Here is a 27,983-nt window from a genome sequence, read left to right as displayed (position 1 = left end):
TTTTCTTCTCCTGGTGTGGTCCGGGCAGGAGGAGCGGAACTCTGCGGCTTCGTCTCCCCAGAGTTAGACAGAGAGGGGGGGAGAGAGAGAAAAGGGTCCACACTGACGCCGCGGGGATTTTAGTTTTTCCTTCTCCTGTTATCGAAACTGTCTCCACGTTTTGTCTGAATTTAAACTGTTCACGTTTTCTGTGAGGAGGGAAAGTTGCGGGGAATGAGCAGCGGAGGAGATTCACCGTGACTTGAGTCGGAGGAGAGAGAGAGAGAGAGAGAGAGAGAGAGAGCGGCTCCCGGTGCCAACAGGGCAGATAGTCTGCAGAGAGGATCATCATCATCACTGGGAGCTGGAGAGGAAGCTTCACTTCCTCTGCATGTAGCCTTGGAGAACAGCAACAAACAAGGTAATAAACTAATTCAATCTGTGGTACTTTATGTTATTTCCTGGCACCTGTAGTATCACTTAATCGACCTACAGTATATATGGTATATTTATCCATTGACGCTCACTATTTAGGTAACTTGTAAGTATTTTGATTATTAGATGTTTTGGTCTTTATAGGCTATGTGTTCGCAAAAATAACAGGACCATGCATCCTCAGGATTTCGATATCACGATGCATCCTCAATTTTCTATATTTCTCCACATGGCTACTTTTTCATCAATGCAGACTAGCAGTCAGATAAATACGAACTCCCTTTTTTTTTTTTATTGTTATGTAGAGTGCTTTACATTTCTTGACATCGTAAACCAAAATAGATTCATTATAGCTATAGGTCCAGCCACAGCGGGGAAATCTACAAGTGATGCCAGTAGTCCAGTGTCTACCATCCCACAAAATGTGAAATAAACCCATCCAGTCCTTTGTTTGTGGTCTGCATAAGTCTTACAACACAGAGAAAAATGTTCAGTTTCAAATGTGCTCTCCTTGTGATGTCACAGTGGGATTCTGGTAAAAAAAAAAAAAAAAAATCCCCTCCCCTGGTATCTCCACCCATGGACTCCACCCCCAGCCTAGAGTCAAACTTTGGAGCAGGTCTGCCATTTATATTCTCTCTACAGAGGAGTGATGTCTACCTGGAAAACTTGTTCTGCGTTCTGAGAGAGCTGGTTTATACAGGCTCACAAACCTCCTCTGGTGCTTGATTCATGTTATATTTTGACCAAAGCACAGCTCAGATGTTTCATTTAGACCACAGGGACTATTTGGAAAGGTGGATTATATGTCCTCTTTAACACCCCCAATACATACTTCAAGTTTTTAAAGTAAAGTTGTTGGGATTGAGTTGTGTGTTTTTTCTTTACTTGAAGAAGTGGTGATGAAGATGGTGTTGTTTGTGTTGTGCTCTGGTTCTTTAATAAGATCTGGTTTGGATTTAGCATGGTTGATTGTTAGTATACTTATTTTTGGTTTTGATATTCTTTCACCCATTCATCTTTTTTGCATCAGATGAATTAATCTGTCTCTCCTCTCCTCTTTTGATCTGTGTGAAAGGGCTTCAACAAGTGATCTCACATGATCTCTTTAAATCACTCAGGGATCACTTGACATGAGATGCTGACAGGCCAGAGAGAGAGAGAGAGAGAGAGAGAGAGAGAGCGAGAGAGAGAGAGAGAGAGACTACAGAACATATAAAACTGTTGAAAGCAGGAGTGATTTAAATCCTGAAGTCGTCAGTTTGCTCAAACAGGAAACAGAAGTGTGCATGTTGTGGAGGACTTGGTGCACGTTAAGGCGTACAGTAGCATCTTGACGAGCTGCTTGTTATTGCCCATGCAGTGCGTGATGGACAGGCTGCACGGCTCACATTGATTGGATCAGGCAGAGCTTTCTTCTGAAGGATAGCAGGAGGTTGAAGGCCTTAATAAAAACTGCGCTGACTCCACAGTGCAGCTGAGGGCCGTCAGTTTAATCAGGGAAATGGAGGCAGGAAGGGAGGCGAGGATGGAGGATAAGAGGGGGGTGTGACAAGGAGATATGAAAGGCAACAGGGGGTGGGAAAGGGACAGTAAGGAAGGAGGAGGAAGGAGGGGGAGGATGGCTAATTGAGGAGGAGGGTAAATGTAGGACAGTGGGAGAGATGGGAGACGGTAGTGGAGCCAGTAGCCACCAGCTGAATTGATGCGACCTCAGGCCCCCGGGGAACAGCTGCTGCTGCAGGGGCCGGGCTCCCACCTGATTTACGAGGCCGCTCACTGCACACACACACACACACACACACACACACACACATACACACACAGAGGGCCACAAGCGGGTCTTTCTGCTAAACATGTGATGTTTCACACGTGTGTGTGTGTTAGCTTCCTTGTCAAGACATAAACTCTATGTGTGAACTTGTCCTCTCTAGATGGAGGTGATGAATATGCACTGTGTGTTTTCTCTGTGTTCCTGTGGGACACAAGTGATGAATGTGCACGATTGCCCTCCACGACACATGCTTTGTGCCGAAGGGGGCAGATCTCGGTCCCAGACACGTAAAAAAGCGGTGCAAAGGATTGCCTGCTCCCGCCATTTGACTCCAGCACATAGACACACAGACACATGCACACACACACACACACTTTGGCTGTGTGTTGAAGCAGGTCTGCGACTGATGCTCCCTGAAGAGCAGTTATCTGTGATTTGTTAGGCGCTCAGTCACATGCTGGCTCAACGTGGAGTATTTTCCTGCATTCTGAAGATTTTTCAACCCATATGGTTATCCAAAGTTATCAGTGCGATAAAACAGCAAACGTCAGAGTGGGGTAGACAATATCTTCACAGTGGATCAGGATAAAAAATACCTTTAATACGGTGAAAAACTTTTTCCTAATTTTCCTAGAAATGGATAGATCAAAAAGCCAGCCGACAACAAGCCTAGCTCCTGGAAATAAGCAAAGAAAGAAGCTCGGCTTGCAGACATCTCAGACTTCCTGTTTCTGTAAAAGTGAAAAAGGAACACGAGAGACCACTGCAAATTATCTTCTGTTATCCACATATTGGAGGGAAATTTGACAGACATTGCAGCAGCCTGTTCCCCAGACATCCTGTATCTGCACAAGTGGAGAGACAATGACATTTAAAAGATCCCATATTATTTTCACCTTTCATGTTGTCAGTCTGTTTAACCTGTAGAGTTAAAAAATAAAACTCTTCACCTTGCCCACTTTCTTCTGATTGGCCGGCTGTCTTGAAGCCTTCTGGAGTGGCAGAACGCTGCAGGGCTGCCAGGGGAGGACTGCTCTCCAGTACTGGGAGAAGAGAGTCCATGTAAGAGGTTTCAATGGCTTATGTAGAGGTTTGATTTTTTCATGATTCTGGTGGTTTTAGTTTTCATTTGAACCAATTGAACCAGAAGACAGCAGCCTTTAAAATGTGATGCACAGCTTCACACCATGTCATAATGAACCCTGTGGATTCTTCAGGCTTCCTTTCATATTACAATACTCTTTAACATGGCTGCATTATCATACATTCTTCCGCTGATATGTATAAAAATCGGACTAACAGCAGGAACTAAATGCTGGGATCATATTTTTTGCTGTATTACTCAGACTTTCCTTTTGCAATTTTGAGTAACATTACAATTTCTTCCACTTAAGGCTTTCCTCCCATTCTTCTGAAACCCTTTCTTTTCTTTTTGTATATAGTTTTTTTGTTTCTGAAGCTAGATTGTGGTTTGGGCCTGACTCCTGGTTTTGGTTTGTGACCTCCAGCCAAAACTTTGCCTCTTCTCTCTCCGCTCTTCGTGGGCCCTTTTTTTTTTGGGTGGCCTCCTGCTTCTAAAAACAGAACCTGAAGCACCGGTGAGGAATGGCGCGGTTAAAGCTGACCTCGAGGTCTTGCTGGGGGAAAAGAGGCCAAACATGTCGTGTTGGTAGTAAATAGTAGAAGAGCTTTGCAGGGATCTGTCGTACTGTGTTTATTATTGTGACGGTGAGAAGCTGAGTGTCTGAATAAATCCTTGTTTATGCCTCTCACAGAACACAGAGCACAGAATGGATTGGTCTCCAGGATGTAAGAGAGTCTGTGTTTGGAAATGTTGTTTTACTCTCTGACATGCACACCTGTTTCTCTTTGCACAACACTTACAGCAACAGAGATGCCTCTTATCAAATAAAAGGTGCTTGTACTTAAGTGGGACTCAAACCTCATCATTTTGTCCGTGCAGATGAGCGATCATCAAACACACTTTTTAAATGTTGCTCTGTGGATTTGTGCTGTAAATACCTCTCCACAATTCTCAACAAAGATTTGAGCTGGGGGGGCGCTGGATAGCCTAGCGGTTCTGTCGAGCGCCCCATGTACAGAGGCTATAGTCCTCATCGCAGCGACCGTGGGGTTCAAATCCGGCCTCAGCCCTCTGCTGCACGTCATCCCCCCACTTTCTCCTCCCAACATTTCCTGTCCCTCTCTTCACTCTTCGCTTTTCTAAATACTCAAAGACGCTGAACAAAGAATAACAACACCAGGACAGACCAAGAAGTTTGTGATAATCCATCGATCGTTTATGAATGTCCTGTTGTTGTCATGGCGTCGATCAGTCAGCGAGCATCAATCACTTCCCATGTGTTTCCCCTCAGTGACCTGTAACATATAGAGCCCATACAATGCAAACACTGTTCTCTGTGTCCGTGTGAATGAGGTCTGTTGGACGCTGACGTCTCATGTGGTGTTAACGTGAATCACCAGCAGTCCCCCCCCCCCCCCCCCCCCAGTTTAAAGACAGAAAGACATTATAGCACTTGTTTGGAATTTCCCATATTTTCAGATGTGCATATCTGATGTCGCTTCATAATAGTGTGTCATTGTTCTGGCTGCACTAGCACTGTTATTAAGTTTGAATGAAGGTGACCTAAATCAAGTAATTGAATAAAGCATTTCAAAGTGCCTTCACTTTGACTGGAAGTCATGTCAGCTGCTTTTAACAGTGATTCATATGCTGTCATTTTCTGCAGAAACAAGTAGAAGTATCTTAGAGTGAGGCGGATGAACAGGCGCATGTCAGGAGAGTGATACCACACTTTAATGTTAATACAAGAACAGCTTAATCCACTCATTTATATTCAACAGCAGTGCTACAGTTCAGGGATATCAAGCTTGAGAGCTGCAGAGCAGAAAAGGTTTTTTTTTTTTTTTTTTTTTTAAGAAGAACGAGTCTCTGTTGCTCTGATGAAGTGGTCCAGCAGAGCTCAAACACAGTACGAGAACATGATGTTCAGTCAGAGGCCCCCTCAGAACACCCCGGGAATGAAACATGGCAGATATTCCCGTGCTGCTCCCAGGAGGAAATGCACGTTACTCTGGAGTGCTCACTGTTTCAGCTCTGCAGTTTTCACTCTCCGTCCATGCGGTGGCAGCGGAAGTGGAGGCCCTCCGGTTAAAGTGTCAGGTCTGCAGCCTAATGAAAGACACCTGAGGGTCATTAATGTGCCACTTTTCAAGGATTAGGGCCTCAGCAGAGAGACGGAGGAGGTGTCCACAGCTGGCCCACCGCTGGGTGAAAATTGGATTAAGATCAAACTTTTGACATTTCTGTCTGTGTAGTGAAAAACAGCACCGTCTGGGACTTAATGCCAAAGTTTCAACACAGTCGCTGTGAGTTTTGAGCTTCTGTTTGACACCCTATAGTTTCTCCTCTGCTCGACTCTCCTCACATACAAATCAACAGACTGGTTTTGTGTCTTCACGTGGCTTACATTAAGAGTTTGGAGTTAAGAATAGACAACTATTCAATTGTATTCCATTAAATATAAAAATAGACAGAAAAGTCAGCACACAAATGTCTTTTAAGTTTCCTTTATCCGGGTGAGAAATAGCAAAACAACAACGGACTCGTTTCAGCACTCAGCCTTCATCAGCATTCAACCTTAAAGGATATTTGTGTGATGACTTTCCTGTCTCTTTTCAGTCTTGTTGCGCTCATGCACCTGGAATCATGTGCTCCTTTTTTGCTGTTTTTAATTCCATGAAATATGACATGGATTGCATTACCCTCTAGTAGATTTGAGATCAACTTATTGATCCATTAACTTTCTTCTAGACTTATCAACAGGTGAAATGTTTTGTTTGTTTTTAACCAAATGACTGCAAAACTAGATGTATAAATAAACATGTTTACAGCCTTGTACTAAAAACAAATAGGTCTTTTATAAACGGCTCAGTTTTTTTCTTTTGAAAACGATACGTGTTATTCATAGTTATACGTGCAGCTGACCTGATTGACAGGTGGGCGCATTGTAACGTTTTTTCCGGAGGCTTAAAACCCGCCTCAGCTCCAGCTCTCAGTCTCTCGTTAGGTTGACTGAAAGTTAGACTGAGACAGCATTTCCAACATGGTGTCTGCTGCCGATGAGCCTCCAGAGTCGCCTGCAGTAACAGATGTCTGACGTCACTCAGGCTTCAAACATTAATATTTACAGTCTGTGGTCAAAACATGGAGACTTATTTTTGGACATATAGTTTGTTTCCCAGTAGCTGCAGCTCCTGTTTCATCTGGTACACTTGCGATCTTTGTATTTGTCTCTATATCTCTACAGACTGTTGAATAATCATCACCATGCTGTAAATATTAGTCTGAGGCTGCAGGATGATGTCATGTCTCTAAATTACCCTCTGACTGTCTCCACAGTGGAGTTGCAGATGATCCCAGAGAATTTATATCCGACATTTGTTTAATCATTCTCAGCAGGGTCGTTAGTTTTGTCTCAGGCATTGTTTGAGCCAGTTTTAAGGCTTGTTTACCTTTTTCCCACTGTGTATTTTACATTGATGGCCTGGTTTAGGTTAAAGAATCGGACACACTTGCTTCACAAAGACAATACGCTGCCGTTTTGGCAGCTCGCTGCATTCTCAATCCTCTGTAACAAGATGGTCTGGTCCACTCTCTCTGTGTCTCGTTTCTCTCTTTCTTTCTCTTCCTCTTACAACTCAATGCCAAATATGTCGTCTTTGGCTTCAATAGGGAGCTGCGTCTGGTTTCCAGGCACTATGATGCAGGCTTCCTGTGTGATCCAGTTGAGCTTCCTGTGTTTCAGAACAGGAAGGGCCGACTCAGCAAACACGGGGAGTTTGGGGAGGCTTATTGTACAGCAGATCCCAGCTTCACAGGCTGAGCTCTGAGCTCACAATGTCACAGCCAGGCAACCCCACAAGATCCTCTCAAACTAGCCTGTTAGCATGTTAGCATGGTGGTTGGCAGTGCAAACTAGCTGCTCTACTTTGCTCAATATCTGCTGTAATATACAAGATGAAATAGATAACTCCCTCACAATGTCTCTTTACTCTAGCAAAGCTTTCATACTGCTAAGTTTTTGTCTTAAACTTTGAAAAATGCAACAGTGAGACAACAGTGAAGCTAGATTTTACAAGTGGAACATTTTTCCTGGCACATAATGCTAAAATATCTCCATTTAAATTAACACTAAAGTGAGTTGTAGGATTTTCCATATTCTCAATCGGGTTGAGGAAATGTTTTTGTGTCTTGTTTGATTCAGGTCAACTTTTGGAGTGATTGCAGAGGCCAGGTGTGGAGGTCAGGAGTCACAAATAACTTGTTAGCGCTGCACAGCTATTTCCAACACAGAGATGGAGCCGTGAATAGTGATACTGACTTGGCACGCCTCCAAATGCTGTGGTTTTTGCCTCAATTGTTGCTGCTGTTGCAGGACATGTTGTAATGTGATTGGACTAGTGTTCAATATAAAACATGTTAGATGCTATAAAGAAAATAAAACTGTTTAGGTGATATTGATTCTCTCTGACTGGAAAAGAAAAGAAAATCTTTTCCAGAAGCAGGATCCACTCCTGGGTATCTTTGGCCTCCCACTTACTCAAGGGGAATGTTGGCACAGCGTGTGTGGTTGGCTGAGTGTTTTGTATGAAAAGCAGAACTTTCAAGACCTGCAATAAGCCATATGTTAAGCGACTCATAAAGACAGCATTTAAACTATCGCTACTACACCCATTATTCTGTTAAATCAGCATGGTGGATAATTATGGACCCCAACTTTAGCAAAACATTTCAGGATTTATTTACCCTTAAACTTGGGCCCTCTTCAGACTGTGCCCTGACTAATGATGACTAATGCCCCGACTATGATGTCGGCCGTCATCATGTCTTTGTACATTCATATTGATACCGCTGTTGGTGTCCCAGTCTGTGAAGGCACTAGGCCTGGGCGATATGACAAAAAATGTTATCACGATAAAAAATTTAATATCAGTCGATATCGATAATTATCACGATAATTTTCAATAATTATTTATTTCAAATTTAAAAGCTAATTTTTGCTCCTGAGTGAAAGTTTAAGAAACCAGATTGTTAATTATGGTATAATTATTCTTTATTGTAATAACGTGACGAATAATAATTAAACAAACATTTCATCATTATAAGCTCAGAGCACGCAGCTGGAAAATGCTGATATGACAGTTTGTTGCTGGGGAGTCACACTTACCCCGCTGGGGTCCACACCATGCATAGACTGTTTATATTATTTTCAATACGGTCCACACTAACACTCGTTTATGACATTTGGACATTTATTTCCTTCGGCGTGTTCTAATGGGTCATATTGTTTCCAATGGGGGAACGGGTTCGTGGTGTCGCGTTTTAGCTGCACTTTGGCACAGTTAACAGAGAACTTTACTCTGTTTTTTGTTGGACTGCAAAGAGCCAGAATGTCTCTAAACTCCGGGAGTTAAGCGGCTTTTCTTGTCGTCTTGTCGAGGATAATTTCTCCTGTTTTGAGCCAGTAGGTTCAGCGTTTTCTTCAGAGTAGCTAGCGCTAATTTCGGCTGTTTCCTTTCCGCTCCTGAAGTCTGTAAGCCCGTCTACCCATATCCCTGCAACATGATTGGCTGTTCGTAATCTTTTTCTTCTTTTCTTTTATGTCGGGTGGCAACTAGCGTTCAAGGCGCATTAGCGCCCCCCTGTTTCCCTGTTTTTGGATGGTGTAATTACAGGTTGAAATCTATCAAAATGTTATGGAACATTTTTAATATTTATATTGACAAAAATTATATGCCAATAATTATCGTTATTGTTTTATCGCCCAGGCATAGGCACACTGCTTTTCGGCGTTGCAAAAGCACGGCACAGCGGAAGCACCACATACACACAAAGTCAGACATGCACACACACACAGCGCTGCACTTCCCCTGCTGTCTCAGCTGATCCCGTCTCACCCCTGTAACGCCTCTCTTACTGACTCCAAAGACGTTAGGGGATCACTTTGTCCCCCCACTACACCTCTGCTACATTCAGATTGAAGGTAAAACGTCACAGTGGGGTGTAAATATTTCTGAATACAGGGCTTTAGATTCACTCAGACTCCACATTCACATTCAGTACATATTTCACCTACCTTTTTACTACAAAGGTGGCATTGCACTATTTCAACATTTTGAATGATTCCACCAGTGTTAAAGGAGGCAAACATTAACTACGGCCCTTTTTAGGCAGCCAGATCAGGGCGGGACTCTAACACCTCTTTTAGAGCAGGCTGTATGTGTAAAAGGTAGTTGTACAACATGTTGTACTACAATATTGTCTGGAGCGTTGTTATGGCTCTGTGGAGGAACCTCTGCATACATACAACACAGTCTTTGTGCTACAGCATCAAAAGAAAAGTCTGGTATATTTCAGCATGCATGTATTCCATCTCTTCAGTATGTGCCTTTAAATAGTCTTCAAAATGACTTTGCCCAAGCTAGAAATATTTGACAAAATGCTAAAGGTTAGCTTTTTCAGACTTTTAAAGACCGTTTTAATCATTCCAGTCCCCTAAATCATTGAAGGTTTTTATTTTTATTTTTATGGGGAAACATGATGGTAGAAACTCTTGAAACATCTGTGAATACATGACTTACGTGTACAATAAATGTCTGACAAACTGAATCTCATAGTCTTTGCTCACTTCAACCTGAAGTGAGCAAGACTAAAGTAATGTGGAAACTATGATGCAGTTTGTGGCTTCATCCGTATCTCTCTGAGGACGTTTCTCTCTTTTTTCCCCTGCTGAAAGATCACTCTGGGTCGTCACTCCTCTACATACGTATCGATATCATTGAAGTAGAGAAGCAGGAAAAGATTCAAAGGCATTAAATCTGCCTCGTTAGTATTATTTATCACACAGAGCCTCCTTCTGCAAAGAGGGGACGGTGAGTGGGAACACTTAAAAAGCTTATCAGACCTCATGTCATGCTTTTAAAAGGAAGTCTGATTCATTGCTTTTGTCTGCTATGAGAGGGTCCTCTGGATGGTGGGGGGGGGGGCACAGACAGACAGACACTGTTTGGTATTCCAACGGTTTTGCTCCTCTCTCAGCGGAGGGAGTGAACTGAGACATTGTGTGGGTGGTATGATGGAGGAGGGTGGAAACAAGGGAGAGAGAGAGGGAGGGAGGATGGGAATTAAGGATGCTGCAGATATGCCAAGGACAACAGTGTATGCATCTTGGAATTATTTTAATGAAATATAAACTAAACTCAAGGCTCTCAAAGTCCATAGTCTTAGATACCTAAGCCATGGAGAGCTTTTCATTTTCACTTCACCATGAAGCTAAAAAAGGTTTTATGTCTATTGACATGAATAAATCCTAAATTGCAGGCAGATACCGTTTAAATGGAGAAGGGAAGGTAATGAGAGTCTAAAAAAAGTCTGTTAGTTCCTTTTCTTCTGGACGTGAGGCAACCTTCTTTCCCCTCCGAGTTGTGCACCGCCCTTTCCTGTTTTTCCTTATTTTCCATTCCTTCTTTCACGGCCAGAGAAGAACAGCCATTCTGATCGAGGGAAGCTCAGGCCTGCTCCTACAAAGAGCGCTGTGACTCTGAGCCGCCACCACTTCTTCACTGCTGCAGTCTGAGTCTGTGTTTCTTTTTTTTTTTAATGCCTCCACGACTCTGCTGGTCGTTATTCATAGCGGTGCTCGCTGAAGTAAGTACTTCTAAGCACTTGCAAATGCAGATCAATGTAAAGGGAAGTAAATCCACTCATTCACACAGCCGAGGTTTGTGCGGTTAAATTAAGCTGGAATTTTCTACACTGGAGGATTTCACACATCGGCTCAAGAAGCTGGGATTATTGTGTCTTAATCAAATAATGGGATAAACTTCACAAAGTCCAAATACATTAAAAATGGACTTATACAATGTGCACCAAAGTGGTTCTTCTTGTCATAAATGAACCAGTTCATCGTCTTTACATGGTTCTGTTAGCTGTGGTGTAAAATTGAACTGTAAATAAGCTTTAAGTGAGGTCAGCTGGTTAATGATGGGGACGCTGTCTCTGGATATCATGAAGGTTTCATCTTCATGAGGACCAGACTGGGAAAACACAATGCAGTGTTGGTGGGATTTATGTTGGATTTACAAGAATTAAGTTGTGGCTCAGTTGGTAGAGTCGGTTGTCTCTCAACTGGAAGGTTTGGGGTTCGATCCCCACCTCCTGCAGCAACATGTCCGAACCCCAAATTGCTCCCGCTGCATGCTATTCTACATGACCTTATAGCTATAGCCATTAACTCAGAGTTTGCCTTCAATACTCTCCTGATTACTGCTTATTGATATTAAGTTAGGAAGTTGTTGAACTTGAATTATGAGCTAAATATGCCTTGCTTAGTATGGCCCTTATGACTTCCTAACTTACTATTAATAAGCTGTAATCAGAAGGGTGTTTGCTACTTACTAGCATGCTAATAAGCAACAAGTTAATGGTGAATACCTTAATTCCAAGTGTCACTGAAATCAAATAATTGTTCCAGCACTTATATAACACTGGAGCAGCAGGAACAAAGTGTGGGGAAGAGGTTGTGTGAAAACAAGCTGTTAAAAATACTGCATCCCGTCATCATGGCTCTCACAGCTCACGTTTCCCCACAAAGTGCAGTAACTGTGTTACAGGTTACCATCCTGGTCGGGACGTTTTCAGTCCCTCAGGAATGCCTGAGATGCTCGTCCCGTTTTAGTCACACCCCACAGTGTCTGCCATGCATCACCTCCTCCTGCCAACTGACAGAGCTCCGGGAGGCCTGTGAAACACCGGGGGGCCTTTAGTCTCAGCTCAGGTGTGAGTGACGAGCGGACCGGTGATGAGGAATAGGAAGGTATGAGAGACATGAAGAGTGTGGGAGCTAAACGACTTTACTGTAAGAGAGGAACCAGTGCTGATCTGTCTGCATCCTCAGTGGATAAACACACACTGATTTTATACAAACATCTCTTAACACTCCTCATCCCTCTCTTCCATGATAACCCCGATTCAGACCTGCAGCATGCATGACCCAAATACTCTCAGTTTATTTAAGAGAACTTTGTGAAGAGTGCACATTTTAAGCTTCATCTGTCAAACTGACGACTGTTTATAGTGACGTTACTCTGTGACTAAGTATTCAAATGTTTCTTGGCCTTTAATTGACTAGTTGAAAAAGGTTTGTGGTTTGCTGTCGGAGCGTTTTGGCTCCTGGAGATCCCTCTCACAGAGGAATGGAGTCAGGGAGCGATGCAGATATTGTTCTTACAAACAATGCTGGTGTGAAAACTTTAAACATAGCGGGAGCTTGTAGTGTACTGTAGTCAGTCATTATTTTATGTGCTATACATTTGGTTTAAATTCTTTGTCGCACTTGTTTGATCATTTTACATTTCCAACACCGATTAGTTCACATGTAGGGTACATGACATATGCATCCCCCCCCATTCTTGTGTTATTGCATTAAAAAATGTATTACATTTTGTCCCATTGAAGCATCTCAGGCCTTTTTACTGAGTAACAGAATGAGTTATTCTGCTTTCTATGAAGTTTTTAATTCTACAGATTAAATCGACACAACTGCTTCTTTTACAGATACAAAGAGACCCTGTTTGCAACCAGATCAAATATTCATTTTAGAGGGAAGCATGAGCCTGTGGGGCCAGTCTTGAAAGTGTCCAAAGAAAAAGCTGCAGTGGAGGGTAATATTTCTCTGGTTTGGTCACATAAAAACATAAATGTGGGAAACAGAATCACGATGATACTGTTTGTATAAAAAGAGTGAATGTCTGGGAACAGACGTGAACCAGAGATAAGAATAACACTGCTCTGGATTCACCCTGTAGTTTGTAATTATTTTATTTTTGATGGGTTGACTCTTGAAAGTATAATGTTGAAGGGATTTGAATGATTTAGTAGCATTGTGAGGGTTTTAATGAATTATGATGACATTAGCATACATGCTTATTATTCTAGCAGGATAATTATGACATGATATTTTCAAACTGTTTGCTTGGCTCATACATACATATCTTTCCATTTATCTTGTATGTCTTTATTCTCTTCCTTTTGTCCCTCTGATGCGGTTCTGACAGAAATACATCTGTCATAGCGCCCGCGTTAACCCAAACCATCTTGAAATGCTGACACGTTTTTATTTATGACTTCTGAACTCTGAGCTTTGTGTGTGGGGGGGGGGGTAGATTTGAGGGCAGCACAACATCCTGCTCTCAGCCCCTTGTTGGTCTCCTCTCTGTCCTCTGCCATGTTTAACTATAGTGTTTTTTTTTATTGAACATTCCTCTGTGCAGCTGCAAAGCTTCATGGGATTAAAGACAACACAGTTATTTTTCTAACTTGACACCTCGCTGCTGTTTGCATGTGGATGATTCCAAGGAGCCGAAGTCGAAACCTGTGTGCGAGTGGAAAGAAAATATCAGCGTGTGCGATTTTCTTAGTTTTGTTATTAGAGAATGTGGCCCAAAATTCCTTCATTTTAAGCTTTTTTTCTACACCAAAAATGGTTTCATGATGAACCAATAGATCTGATCAGCCCGTGCACCTTTTATTACAGGTTTTCACAGAAACATTCAGTGATAATTTTATTCTCTTGAAGGCCTGTTTTTGATTCATTATGTTGTGGTGATGGTGCAACAGAGGCAGAGCCAGGTTATGTGGGGGTATTTATCTTGCTAACACACTCCACCCATGTGCAGCAGTGGAGATTCAAGCCAGCTGATCTAATCTGGGGGGGCCCTGCAGACAGGCCGTCTGCCCCTCTGTGTCTATATAAACGGACACACACACACACATGCACGCACCGGCACTGAGGAATGCTTCACTCAACACCGAGCACACTGAACGTCAGAGCCTCCTTCAGCACAGTGTAAGGGTATGCAGTCTTTTAATGTAGCCTCTATGAATAGACTGAAAGTGTTCTAAAAAAGTCAAATGGTCTGTGGCTTTATCAACCTCACGCTCTGATATCCAGTGAAGCTACTGGGAAGATTCTTTGAGAAATCACTCCCAGGACTTGGTGATTTACAGTCAGGACATTTTGACAGAACATTCCTCATGTAAATTAGATTCTGCACATACTGGTCCCCTTAATGCGTACAACGTCAGCCGGTGCCTCTCTGTAGGAGCCTTTCCAGCTGTCGCTTATTAGAGCTGCCGAGAAGACGGGGTGAGAATCCCAGAACTGACTCTTCTGGGACAGTAGCAGCAACGATAGCGAGGGGTCACTGAAAATCCCAAAGTGTTTAACTTAGAGTAACCTCAGCTCTGTTCACATGAGTATTTATAGAGCCAGCAGCCAGGATCTGGGGAAGGCAATGTCAGTAGGTTTGTGGTGTAGAGACTTAAATTTATTTAAGTTCAATTAGATTTCTACTGAGTTGGATTATTCCCTGACTAGCATTGAAATACTAAAATGTTGTGGTTTGGTGGGTCGACAGCGGTCCAGGACATAGTCCATATTGAAGCTGTGGATGTCACTTCCTGGTTTTTAAAAGTATGCAGATGTGGGAGTGCCTTAAAACTGCATTCTTTCAAATGGTCAGCGTGGAGGCGACTTCCCTTGATAAAGAAAGAAGCCAGATTTCAGAGAAGAAGTCCAGAGAGAAAAAAGGGGCCCAGTTGTCTCTCTATTACCTCAGTGGACATTTCCCTAAAGAGTTCATGGTCACAATAAGCTAGTTTCATGTTAAAGTGTAACAAACCCAGGGTATGCATGCATTAGAGGGCGTGATCTTGTGATTGACAAGTCACTACTAACACAACAAGTACACCGTAGTGTAGTGTAGGGCAGTGCAATCTGGGGAAAAACAGACATTGATTTTTTCTCTCTCTGATATATGTAAAGCCCAAGAATTCATGCCACATAGCCACACCTTAAGCAGCACCAGGACGCCATGCCACTAATAACGGGAGTACACCAGCTCTAAAACTTCCTCCTGAAACTGAGCGTATGCCTCAAAACATCACTCAGAAATGTTCTGGGGGAGGGAAGGCTTGCTTGTTTATATTTTTACACTCATGACGAGCACAGCAGTCAGTTCACTCCATGCTCTGATGAAGAGGAGGAGCTCTAAGGTGATATCCAGCAGGTGTTCTTGTAGTTTGGTCTGAGGTAAATGAGAACCTCATGCAACAGGAAGTAGCAGCATGTTGTGTGTTTCCTTTTTCAACACACCCTGCTGATGTATCTGCACACGCACACACATCACAATTGGGATGGTCAAACGATATATCACTCAGTCCTTGGATAATGTATTCACCATCTCATCCAAAAAATGGTCACCTTTGGCTCCAAAGAAATAAAAAATGTGAGAGTCAAACAAGCCAAACTCAGAGCTCCAGAACATTAAACCACAAACCATTGGATGACGTCCTGGGAGCTGCATTAAGTCTTTGGTTCAGACCCAAAATGTCTTCTTTTCTGTTGGTTTGTTGTTGAGTGCTAATTATCAAGTGTGAGAATGCTGAAAAGCTGAAAGTTGACATGCATGTTATCACTCTCCACTCCAGATTTAGTCTGAAGCAGCGCTTTGTTGAAATGCAGTTTCAGAGAGAGGCCAGCATGCCTTTCCACTGTTCACAAATCAGCCCTTAAGTGCAAAGAAGCATCCCCCGTGATTAATAAGTCATGAGCTTTGCATTAGAAGAAGGGCAGGATCTAGCAATATGGCCGCCCAGAGGGCCTGCGTACAGTCAATGGATCAATGTTCACGACAAGAGAGAGGGGCTGCCTCCAGGGAACTGATGCTATTTACAGTCAGAAAATAGGAAGATGCAGCTGGGAGCTAGCCCTGTGATTGTGTGTTGTTTTTCTGTCTATGAATATGTGTGTGTGGTCAGAATTGAATTAGCTGCCTGTTACACTTTGACCGACTGAAAATAGCCGAGCTCCTACCACTGGATGATTTATTATCTGCCGGTGTAACCAAGCCATTAAGAGATTTAATATCTCACAGACTGTTCTGCGCCCTTTTGTCCAGGAAATGTTGAAAACAAAACACCTCAGCTCTCAAAGTTTACAAAGAGATCACACATGGCACATGGCTTTTCATTGTAACGGTTTGTTGAGACCAGACGATGTTTAAAAAAAAGATTCTGCCTTCTGTGTGTTTTCAGATGGACCTGAAGCTGCTCTTGATATCGACACTCTTAGGAGTCCTTTGTTACAGTAATGCTCAGAAAGGTAAGACGCCTCGTTGTTTTTGGTAAACAAGCTTGTTTGACGTGTTGTGAAATCATTATTCTGTCACCTCACATGATGTCATTTCCTTGATTTTAAGCGTTCATTATAAACGTACAGATCGTAATGATACTACCTCCCCAGAGAGAGAGAGAGAGGTCTCCGGTTTTATCTTAATGATGTCATTGACCAAAGATCCATCTGAGCATCATGGAGCACAGAGGATAATGGAAAAAGGCAGAATATCCCGTCTCTGTATCCAATTACCATCGAGCTCCGCAGTGTTCCAGATGAACTGATGTGTAAACACGGAGGGCTTAACGGACTGCTTACTTTGCAGGGATTGAGTGTTTAGCCCTGCCCCCTCTGACTCTGCCTCCTCTTCTCCTCTTCTCCTCTCTTTGTTCATCCAGAGGGGAACGAGTGCATCAATGCCAACGCCAAATACTGCGGGGAGTGCATCCAGGCCGGGGCCAAATGCGGCTGGTGTACAGACCCGGTATGTGAATGTGGAGTTCTAATCACTGCTGAGATATGCAGTCTGATGCCATTAGACTTCTGGTAATAGTTTGCAATGTTTATGGATTATGCCTGCAGCTGTCGGTTGCTTTTCATTAGGACATCATCAGAAATGAATGAAAAGCCATCTTCAAATGTCCACATCTCAAAGCCTTCAAAATCGTAGTTTTCCAAAAACCTTCAATTTGGATTTTCAAATTCTCTTTCTCTGTTCAACCTGCATCTTTAGGTTTTGGCCAGCAGTACTCACAGAGTTATTATGCCTTTGTGAAATTCTTCATATAGATTTCAGTTCATAACTAGATAGGTTGGAAGTCACTTACGACTAAGGATGCTCCGTTCAACTTTATTCAGTTCTGATCTGATTCCGATACATCTACAGATACTGACTCTGATTTCTTTCTTTGAGTTGTTGTTGGCATTATGTGAGCGTCTACACAAAGCTGTAGAAGAACACAATTCTTATTCAAAGAGCAAAATAATAACGGAAAATTCAAATTACTCTAAAGAAATGTCTCTGAACTTTGTGCTGGCTTCACATACAAACAGGAAGCAGCAACACCTGTCAGGTTTTTCAAATTAAATGTTTTTAACTGAAGTGTAAATGAATTGTACTTTTGATCATCCAGAAGGAGCTGTTCCATCTCGTCTCAACGTCGTCATGGAGATGATTTGTGGACTCCTTCTTAGTGGCACCTCTGTCTGATAACAATCATAAATCCCGTCTATATCAGACCTGATACTGATGAAAGATTGGATCTGTTGCGTCCCTAGTTGTGTCTCAACATGTCTAAATATTTAAATAGTTTTAAACACTTTTGTTGGATCATTAGCTGTACAAAAAAACATACTATAAGTGGAGAGAACTACAAATATTCAATTTCTATCTAGAATGTTGAATTTCTAGAATTTGTTGTATTTACAGGAGTAGTCAACAACCTTTCTGTGGTGTAATGGAGTTATTATGGGCTGGATGTTTTGGCAGGCTAGTATCTAAAGATATAACAGTTTCAAACTAGTTTCAAACCACAACCAGAAAAAAAAGTCTGGAGGAAGTAAACCCTGATGAAAGCTTCCCAACACCACAATAGACATAATAGAGACTAAAGATGGAGACTGTAGGGGTTCGTCTCATGACAGATATACTGATGGTCGTCTGTTAAACTGGTGTACTGTCTCTTTAATTCTGCCTCTGCTGCTACTCCTAGGACTTCCTGCAACAGGGAGAGACGGTGTCGACCCGCTGTGACGAGCTGCAGTCTCTGATCAAAAGAGGCTGCGATGAAGCAATGATAGAAAACCCACACGGGGAACAGAAGGTTCTGAAGAACAAAGCGGTGACCAATCGCAGAAAGGGAGCGGAGAAACTAAAGCCGGAGGACATCACTCAGATTCAGCCCCAGAAACTCAGCCTCACTCTCCGATCTGGTGAGACTAAAAATGAATGAAGCTGTTTCTAAAGATATGATCCTTCCTGAGAGCTTTTAATGATGGCGATTTGATTTAGGCGAGCCCCAGTCCTTCGACCTGAAGTTCAAGCGAGCAGAGGATTATCCCATCGACCTGTACTACTTGATGGACCTGTCGTACTCCATGAAGGATGATCTGGAGAACGTGAAGAACCTGGGAACCAGTCTGATGCTGGAGATGTCAAAGATCACCTCGGACTTCAGGATAGGTGAGGATCTTAGAGTTGGAGCACATTTGAGTGCTTGATATGTTTGAGAAAAGAGGTTTTTGTTTTTGGCTCATCAAGGTCCAACAAGCCGAATGATTCAAGCAAAGAAAGGTCGTTTTACTACATGAGTTTTGGATCAGTAGCAAGGTTGAACTTCTTTGAATGATCTGATACACTTTATCCTTTATTTACTCTGAGAAATCAGTTTTGGACTCAAGTGCTGCACACATTTCGTTGCCTAGCTAACAGCCCTGGATTTCCTGACAGACAGTTGTCTCCATTCTGCCTGTGTGAGGGTCCACAGTATCAGACTTTATAATACTTTGTATTTCCAGGTGTCTTGTTGTCAGTATTAAGTGCCACCCAAGCTGTGAACAACCTTTTTCCGGCCTGCACAAACAAACCAAAGAAGCAAACACTTGAGAGTTCAATGACCTCCTCTGAATTCACTTGGTGTCGTCTTACCTTTAAACCCACACCACCTTTAAACCTCACATGAATCCTCTTTTTCTTTTATTAGCTGAACTACGTCTCTCATTTTTCTGAAGTTGTTAAAAAATCAGAATTTGTTTCAAAAGGTTTTGGCTCCTTTGTGGAAAAGACCGTCATGCCATACATCAGCACTACCCCGGCCAAGCTGCTGAACCCATGCACGGGCGACCAGAACTGCACCAGCCCGTTCAGCTACAAGAACGTCCTGAAGCTGACCAGTGATGGCAAGAAGTTTAACACCCTGGTGGGCCAGCAGCAGATCTCTGGAAACCTGGACTCTCCTGAGGGCGGCTTTGATGCCATCATGCAAGTGGCTGTGTGTGGGGTAAGCTGAAAAATGAAATAATCGAGCTCAGGTTCTCAACTCAGAAATCACTATTTCAGCTCAGAGGGATAAAGTGCCAGTAAATGTGTTTATGTGGGGATGTGTGAAAAAGGTTTTTCACGAGTCCTCGTTCCGATGCAGTGATAATAAAAAGTGAATATGTCACATTCTTAGCAGCTCAGTTTCTCCTGTTCCCTTTAATGAGAGGATACATCTTTATTCCTCAGGGGCAAATCGGTTGGAGAAATGTGACTCGTCTGCTCGTGTTCTCCACTGATGCTGGCTTCCACTTCGCCGGCGACGGCAAACTGGGAGGCATCGTTCTGCCCAATGATGGAAAATGTCACCTGGAGAACAATGTGTACACCATGAGCCACTACTATGTAAGTAGATCGGTACCTTTCGGAAGGATGCTTAAAAAAGAATCTCTCTGCTGACTTTGAGCGGACGCTGCTACTCGTTTCACACCGTACATTTGACTTCCTGTTTTAAAGGACTATCCCTCCATCGCTCACCTGGTCCAGAAGCTGAGCGACAACAACATCCAGACCATCTTTGCAGTCACCGAGGAATTCCAGCCTGTTTACCAAGTCAGTGTCCGTCTTCTCTTTCTCATCTCTATCCAACTCAATGTCCATATATCCATTCAGTTTGGAGCACGCTCTTCTCCTTTTCCGGCTGCGTGCATATTGAAGATGCCCAGTGGGTTTAAATATCCACCTGGGCTGATACATCTGCTCTGAGTTACAGTAGCATCCCCTGGAAGCAGCACATGGTTATTTTCTTCTGCTGTGCCCGGTTCAAACCATCTGACTTTGATAAAAACAAACTCACAGTAGCTTCAGAATGCTTTCAACTATTTAAATAGAGTCTTCATAGTTAAATCATTACATGGTTCATTGTGGTTTCCTTCTGAATCTGGATGAAAAAGTCTAAATGTAAAGTTTGTTGAAAAGTTCTCTTGATCCTTTGTCATTTCCTTATCGACCTCCCATTGATGACGCGACCATTTCAATCTTTCTTGTCTTCAGGAGCTGAAAAACCTGATCCCAAAGTCTGCAGTGGGCACGCTGTCTGCCAACTCCAGCAACGTCATCAACCTCATTATCGACGCTTACAATGTAAGTTCACAGATCGCTCAGTCACTTCTTTATAATCGACTCGTATGTTCCACATTAAAGCATCACACGTTCTCATCGGATTCTCTGCTGTGTTTTGTTTATCGTACGCTGTCCAAACAAAAGCTACCGGATGTGAATCCAGTGCAGGAAATGACATTGTTATCTTTTGATTTCTTGGCAGTCCCTCTCCTCCGAGGTTATTCTGGAGAACAGCAAGCTTCCAGAGGGAGTGACCATCGCTTACACGTCCCGCTGTAAGAACGGGGTGGTTAGTGAGGGGGAAAATGGACGCAAGTGCTCCAACATCTCCATCGGGGATGAGGTGAGGATTGAAAAACTGCTCTTTTCTGGTCTCTTTAGGAGGGTTAATTTTTTTATAGTTCGCTTTTTCCTCTCCGGTTACCAACCTGTCATCCAAATATGGACACAAGATAGTGACGGCAAAAATATTTAAAAAAATGTAAAACAGAAGTCCACACACCAAGGGTTAATGTCATGGCGCGCACATCCATTAATTTATTTATTTTTTATCTTAGGGCTTTTGCCTTTATTTTGATAGGACAGTGGATAGAGTAGGAAACCAGGGAGAGAGAGAGGTAGAGAGGGAGTGGGGAAAGACATGCAGGAAAAGGAGCCACAGGTCGGACTTGAACACGGGGCGCCTGCTTGGAGGACTAAAGCCTCCGTGCATGGTTCACAACCTAACCGCTAGTTTATCAGCGTCTTTTAGCATTCAGTCATTATGGTCTGTTTCCTCTCTGCACACTCATCACATAATGACATGATTCACTTCTGTACGGGTTGACCTTCACATTTTCCTTTTGTCCTAGGTCATGTTCACCATCAGTGTGACATCTAAGGGTTGTCCCAAAGAAGGCAAGTCTGAGGTCATTAAAATCAAGCCCCTGGGATTCACAGAGGAGGTGGAGATAACCCTCAACTTTATCTGCGAGTGTGAATGCCACAAAGACGGAATCAAGAACAGTCAACGGTGCCACTTCGGTAACGGCACCTACGAGTGTGGAGCCTGCAAGTAAGTCCAGGAAAACACAATCTGAAAATGAGCCGTGCATCTTACACAAAAAAATATACAAAAGTTTATAAACGACGTGCTTTTCCTGGTCTCAGGTGTAATGAAGGACGTGTAGGAAGACAGTGTGAATGCAGCAGCAACGACGTAGCCACAGAGGACATGGACCGGACCTGCCGTAAAGACAACGGCACCGACATCTGCAGCAACAACGGAGAATGTGTGTGCGGCACGTGCGAGTGCAAGAAGAGAGACAACCCTGAGGAGAGGTACAGCGGCCAGTACTGCGAGTGTGACAACTTCAACTGTGACCGCTCAGGAAACAAACTGTGTGGAGGTGAGTTTAAACGCCTTACTGACAGAGGGAGTGTAGAGAGAGAGAGAGAAGCGCATTTAAACTCTGCTACTTCTTCTTTGTCTTTCTTCTCAGGGCATGGACGCTGTGAGTGCAGAGTCTGTGTCTGTGACCCCATGTGGACCGGAAGCGCCTGCGATTGTTCTCTTGACAATAGCACGTGTATGGCCAGCAACAAGCAGATCTGTAACGGCAGAGGAACGTGTGAATGTGGCATCTGCAAGTGCACTAACCCCAAATTCCAGGGTCCCACCTGTGAGACTTGCCCTACCTGTCCAGGAGTCTGTACGCAGCATAAGTAAGTCTGGAATAAAGAGTAATCTTATTTTGAATTGCATGTTTGAAATTTCATGATATTGCTTTTTTATTATTATTATTATTATTATTATTATTATTATTATTATTATAAGGCTTTTATTTTGAATTTTTGTTCTATTTTAAGCTGAGGGTACTTTACTTGCTGTTTGAACTCAACCCTGCTTTTATTTTGAAATAAAGTTAGTTACAACACTAACTTAAGCACAGAAACAGGAAGTTGTTAGGGATCCCAAACTGACGTCAAACAGCTCAAAGGAACGATAACAAAGGTAAACGTTTGGATATAACTCCTGATATTTGCTGGAGGAGCTGCATGTTTAAACACAAACAGCCACATTTTTACTCGGATTTGACCCAAAGTTTTTCCTTACAGCCCCCTAGTTTGTTTGTTTTTCTGATAGGGATAGTCTCCCGCTGTGAGGAGCATTATGTGGACAAACAGGTCAGGTGAATAGCCAGAGCAGTCCTCCTGATCTAGATATTTTCAGGAGTGCATATTTGAAAACGGCTTTAGAAATGGGGGGGAATATCCAAACGTCAAATAGTCAGCCAAAGCTAATGTAGAAACTTCTGCGGTCTCAATTTTCCTTTTCAAGCGGGTATCTTCCAAAGAAAGCTAATTCTGCATTCTTTTAACAGTGCTTGTTTTCTCAAACTGTACCCAAATAAAGGGGGAAAAACCTGAGGCTGAGCAGCCCGGAACAAACTGACTCCAACATGTGGAGGGGGAAGTGGGTTAAGGTTGTCTCGTTTTTGTTGAGGGGGGAGAGACCAACAATGTCAGATTTTGGAATCCTACACTTGGAATTAATGAGAATTTCTACAAATAGATGTTATAGATTTTTGTTCTTCACATTCAACACCAGTGTCATAGTGGATAGGGGGCCAAGAAAGACCAAGACAGACCCTTTATACTTAAATGTAAAAGTCAGTATCACACAAAGAACAACATGAGAATGTCATCAGAAGCAGAATAAAAGACTAAACCACTGGCATATTTTTATTTATAAGGGTATTCTCGGTCTGCTTCCGTCCTACCTACAGAGCTACATTCTTCAAAAAAGTAATGGAAGTTACCATCTTCGCTCGCAGGATTTACACCTTCTAACCATCCCTAAAGCCCGTACTGAATTTGGAAAAAGGGCGTTCAAGTATGCTGCTCCCTCTTCTTGGAATCGGTTGCACGATACTTTAAATCTTCGGGAGCTGGTTTCCTTGAATGTTTTTAAAGGTGGTCTTAATGATCTGGAGGCAGAAATATCTGACTGTAGATGTTTTAGCTAACTCGTTTTGCCCTTTTTGATCGCTCTGTTGCTGATGACTTGTGACAGATTCTGATTAATGGTTCTTTTTGTGATTCCTGTATTTATGTTCATTGTTGTTAAGTGTTTTATGTCTGAAACCCTGTAATTGTGCTGCTGCCTGTCTTGGCCAGGATGTTCTTGTAAAAGAGTCTTTTTCCTGGTTAAATAAAATAAATAAATAAATGAATGTCACCGCTCATCGCTCACAGCACCCTGTTCCTTTCAGGGAGTGTGTCCAGTGCCGGGCATTTAACACCGGGGAGAAGAAGGAGTCGTGCGCGACAGACTGCACTGACTTCGAGCTGATTAAAGTGAAGGACAGGGACAAGCTCCCCCAGCCCGGAGACTCCTCTTACCCCGTCATGCACTGCAAGGAGAGGGACGCCAACGACTGCTGGTTCTACTACACATACGCCGTCAACAACAACAAAACAGAGGTCCATGTGGTCAGCACGCTGGGTAAGCAGGAGGGCGGAGCTTAGCATAAAGGCAGGGTGTGGACGGTGTCTGTTTCCGAGGGGAGATGATTACAGGGGCTGTGGTGGCTGCGCTGCAGAAATAGATCATTTGTGTATTCACACAGAGGGGTGTGATGACATGTTTTCCCATGGTCTCTCTGGTTATTTCAAGCTCCCTAACTCTCTGCTTTCACTGTGTTTTAGACTGCCCGGCCGGTCCTGACATCATCCCCATAGTGGCGGGCGTGGTCGCCGGCATCGTCCTGATTGGCTTAGCCCTGCTGCTCATCTGGAAGCTGCTGATGATCATCCACGACAGGAGAGAGTTCGCCAAGTTTGAGAAGGAGAAGATGAACGCCAAATGGGACACGGTGAGTGTTCAGACCCTTTTGAGGGGGATGAACAGAGTAGATATTTCTGATTTATTTATTTTGGCAGAGATTTGTTGGAGTTATGTGAATGTGGAAAACAGGTGTTGTTTGGCCACTGTCAGGGACTGAACTTGTGAGAAGCGTTTGTTGTTCTTAGCAGCAGATGAGATTCACAGACATGCTGATGACATTATAAAGTGTCTGGCTCACATTCTCTCCAGCCTGTTGCTTTTTGAGTGGCGCTCAAAAAAAAAAAAAAAAAAAAAAGGAAGTATGCCAGGCACTGTGTGGACTTTTTTGGGAAAGTTATGCACTCTGAGCAGAGCTGGACTTTTTTTCCGGGGAGTGGTCACAGCTCCTCCCCTCCCTGCTTCCTGCCTTCTGTAGCATCATCTGCCAACATCAATAAGATGAGGGTCGGTTAAGCACGGGGTTCCTGTGCAGTGATATGCCTCCCCCTGGTGGTGGAAATGAATCATACACTTTGTTAGTTTGATGATGCAGATGTTCCTGATCAGCACTGCAGCTCTTTTTTTTATCACCATGGGCAGGTCAACCCGACGGCTCCAGATCCCTTTAACAAGAGGCTGAAGCTGATAATCCTGACCAAATAAACAAGGCAGAGGAACCAGGATGAGCTTCAGAAATACTTAATGAGCTTCTTATCATAATCTCCTCTGGTGACAACCACACATCCAGCTCCGCAGCCTTGTATGCTTCCAAAAAAAACAACTCCACGTACATTAGATAGATCGCTATTAAATTAAGTTGGCCATTGTTTAAATAACACTTCCTGTAGCAGTGTCTCCTAAACTCATAGATAAAGAAAAGGTCTGCATAGTTATAGTTCTCTACATGTGCAGGACAGATATCATAATAAAGTAATAGAAATACTGAAATATATAGGCAGGAGCATGGAGCCTCCATGAATGTAGTATTAAGTGGCAATATGATGTGTCATTAAACCCCAAAGGAAAAAGGTCTTTACACTGTTCAGCTCACAATGATTTATTATATTGAACAACTTCTTTTTTTGATCTGCATGATCTTCCTCAGGCAAATGTTGCAGCAGACAAACCGTCTTTACGGTGTCAATCATTATCACCTGTTGAACAACCAAAGACAGGGACAATAACTAAAACCACCACCAGAGGGAGACATTTACCTCCTCTGCTTCCTGAGGTATATGTTACCCTCTTGTGGTGGTTTTAGTTATTGTCCCTGTTTGTTTCTTTTTTTTTCTACATTAGTACGCCTCTATCTTGCCTGGATGTGCACACACTAGTTTTTTATTTAATTAAACATCACAGCCGGAGTCTGACATTTCTCCTGATCACATTTTCTTTGCCCTCAAAACTTAATTATGGCATTAATTACAAGTGTATTATACCCTCATGTTTCATAGTTGCTATGCACTATGTACAACATACTTCAGGATCTACTCCAGTCATCTGTGAGACTGGCTGAATTTATTTCTGCTCCATTTGGTGTTCTACTGAGTGAAAGAGCTAGCTTTAGCACTTAGCAGGGAGTGACTCATTAGCCTAAAAAATTATTGATTTTTCTGAAGTTATGAATGTATTTAAAATCTTAGACGATAGGAATCTCCATTTTTATGTAAATAGTTTTTTCCCCACCTCTACTGTCTTTCTTCCATCGCTCTCTCTGGACTTTATTTTGTTCCTTTTCCTCCTTCATTCTGCTTTTTCAATCGTTTTTCTCTTCTGTGCTGAACTGTGTCTTGTCCTCGTTCCCTACCTGTAGCAAGACAACCCCATATACAAGAGTCCTATCAATCAGTTCCAGAACCCAAACTATGGCCGCAAAGCTGCCGCCCTTTAAGTTTGTATTTTCTCTTCCTTTCCCTCCTCATTTTTCCTGCATGGCCTGTTTCATGTGTGACTTCATTTCACTCTGTTGCCTCTCTCTCACCTGCCTTTTAAACCTTTAAAATCAGGTAAACTAAAAAAGAGATAACTGGACCCTGGAAGAGTGATTCAAATAGTTTGTATAAATAGGTGCATGAGTGTGCTGGGACGATCTGTACAGTTCACATGTCACAAAACGTGCACAGAGTTTGAGGATTGAAGTGTCTCAATACAAAAAGCTTGTCTGGTAAGTTTGCTGTGTGCTTAAGAAAAAAAGATAAATTTATACCTGCTGGTTTTTTTCTGTTTAGTTGAAAACAGAAGAGCATGATAGTTTGAAAAGTGTGTTCTTGATAAATGATAGATGCATTGAGTAACAAAACCTAAAGGTTAACACATTTTTTGTGGCAGAAAATCGAACTAAAACATTCTGTTTTGCCCAGTTATAAAATCTTAATTGTAACTGTTTTTTTCTTCTGCTTTTACAGGGTGAAAATCCAATCTACAAAAGTGCTGTCACGACTGTGGTCAATCCTAAATATGAAGGGAAATGATCGGCTTGTATTTTCTCATGAACTCTGCTCACTGCAGTATTCACTGTGGATTTGAGGGGATCCAAAGGAGAAGATTAATGTCCCTTTGTCTCTGTCGCTTTACTGTAATAATGTACCCTACAGCCACTGCATCTGTCTCTTTACTAACACTCTTCATTTATATGCATTCATTGTATTTTTAGATGTACAGTCTACACTCTGTGTATATACTTTTTAAGTTGCATATTTGCAGAAATAATGAAATGATGGTGCTTTTTTTTCCTGCCACAGGACTTTTAACAGGCAGAAGATTCGCTTTTTTTTAAATAACACCATGTGGACACTTTGGATTTCCAATATATGTACAAGAATTCCTCTGCCTCGGCCTCGCTTCTCTCTCTCTGTGTGCACTGATATCTTTTGTTGTGTGTTGCAGACAGGACCTGAGTTTAATCTGTAAATCGTCAGTCACAGCAGCACATTCTGTCAATGTGTGTATATATAGAAAACAACTGCAATAGGACGATTTGATTAATATCTAGCGGTGAACATACTGTAGATTGGACAGTTGTGTTGGATCTCTAATGCAGTGGTTGTAAATGTAGTTTTTGAACTGCAGCTGAGAAACACCTGAAGTTTGAGGTTTGTACTCGTATTGAGTGTTTTTCTAGAGGACTGAAAACCTGAGATGATTATGAACCGTCTTTCATTGAAGTGCTGATACTAAGGGACTGTATACCACTTATTAAACTGCTCAGATTGTAGCCATGTTGAACAATCAAATGATTTGTTTTATTATCATGCAAATAATAAAGGTAGCATTGTTTTATGTGCTAACTGCAGAAACTTTATTACTCAGGTCCTTTCCTGTGTTTGTCAAGTACGCCAAAAAAAGGAAAACATGCTTTCTGTTGTTCAGTGGACTGGTGAACTTATCTGCCCGGGTCAGTTGAGTTTGTTGCTTTTCTTCTCAATTTTAAACTGAAACAAGACATTTAGTTTCGACATCATATGAATCACCTCTGAAACGCTTTCACAGCCAAATGCCTCTAAAGTTCACACACAAGCCTTTACAGTGATGTTTTTCAAAGTGCCTTTTATTTCAATACCATGTTCTCTCCCAATGCTGTTTATGAGTTATTTATTAAATAAACTGTTAAAAGGACCTTTGTCTTTACTT

General features: G+C 42.5%; 1 protein-coding gene across 2 annotated transcripts; it reads left to right on the top strand.

Annotated features, from left to right (window-relative positions):
* The first annotated feature begins 40 nt into the window (after positions 1–40).
* itgb1a (integrin, beta 1a) lies at positions 41–27,968 on the top strand. 2 transcript variants are annotated; one of them, XM_065948940.1, is made up of 17 exons: positions 41–400; positions 16,368–16,434; positions 16,845–16,930; positions 18,159–18,378; positions 18,458–18,628; positions 19,207–19,445; positions 19,673–19,828; positions 19,940–20,035; positions 20,477–20,566; positions 20,748–20,888; positions 21,397–21,599; positions 21,695–21,933; positions 22,027–22,249; positions 23,800–24,032; positions 24,236–24,402; positions 26,167–26,244; positions 26,759–27,968. In XM_065948940.1, the coding sequence occupies exons 2-16, from the start codon at positions 16,368–16,370 to the stop codon at positions 26,242–26,244; spliced, it is 2,409 nt and encodes an 802-aa protein (XP_065805012.1). In that variant the 5' UTR covers positions 41–400; the 3' UTR covers positions 26,759–27,968. The 2 variants fall into 2 exon arrangements, with proteins under 2 accessions (XP_065805012.1, XP_020486650.1); XM_020630994.3 differs by lacking the exon at positions 26,167–26,244 and having other exon boundaries at positions 42–400.
* Positions 27,969–27,983: the final 15 nt, after the last annotated feature.

This window comes from Labrus bergylta, chromosome 20, assembly GCF_963930695.1.
Source record: "Labrus bergylta chromosome 20, fLabBer1.1, whole genome shotgun sequence".
Classification (NCBI taxonomy): Eukaryota; Metazoa; Chordata; class Actinopteri; order Labriformes; family Labridae; genus Labrus; species Labrus bergylta.
This window is presented reverse-complemented; position numbering and strand designations above follow the sequence as displayed.

Coding starts and splice junctions, on each gene's coding strand:
- itgb1a (XM_065948940.1), top strand. CDS start 16,368: ATGGACCTGAAGCTGCTCTTGATATCGACACTCTTAGGAGTCCTTTGT. Junction 19,446..19,672: donor TGCAAGTGGCTGTGTGTGGG/GTAAGCTGAAAA, acceptor TTTATTCCTCAG/GGGCAAATCGGTTGGAGAAA. Junction 20,567..20,747: donor TCATTATCGACGCTTACAAT/GTAAGTTCACAG, acceptor ATTTCTTGGCAG/TCCCTCTCCTCCGAGGTTAT.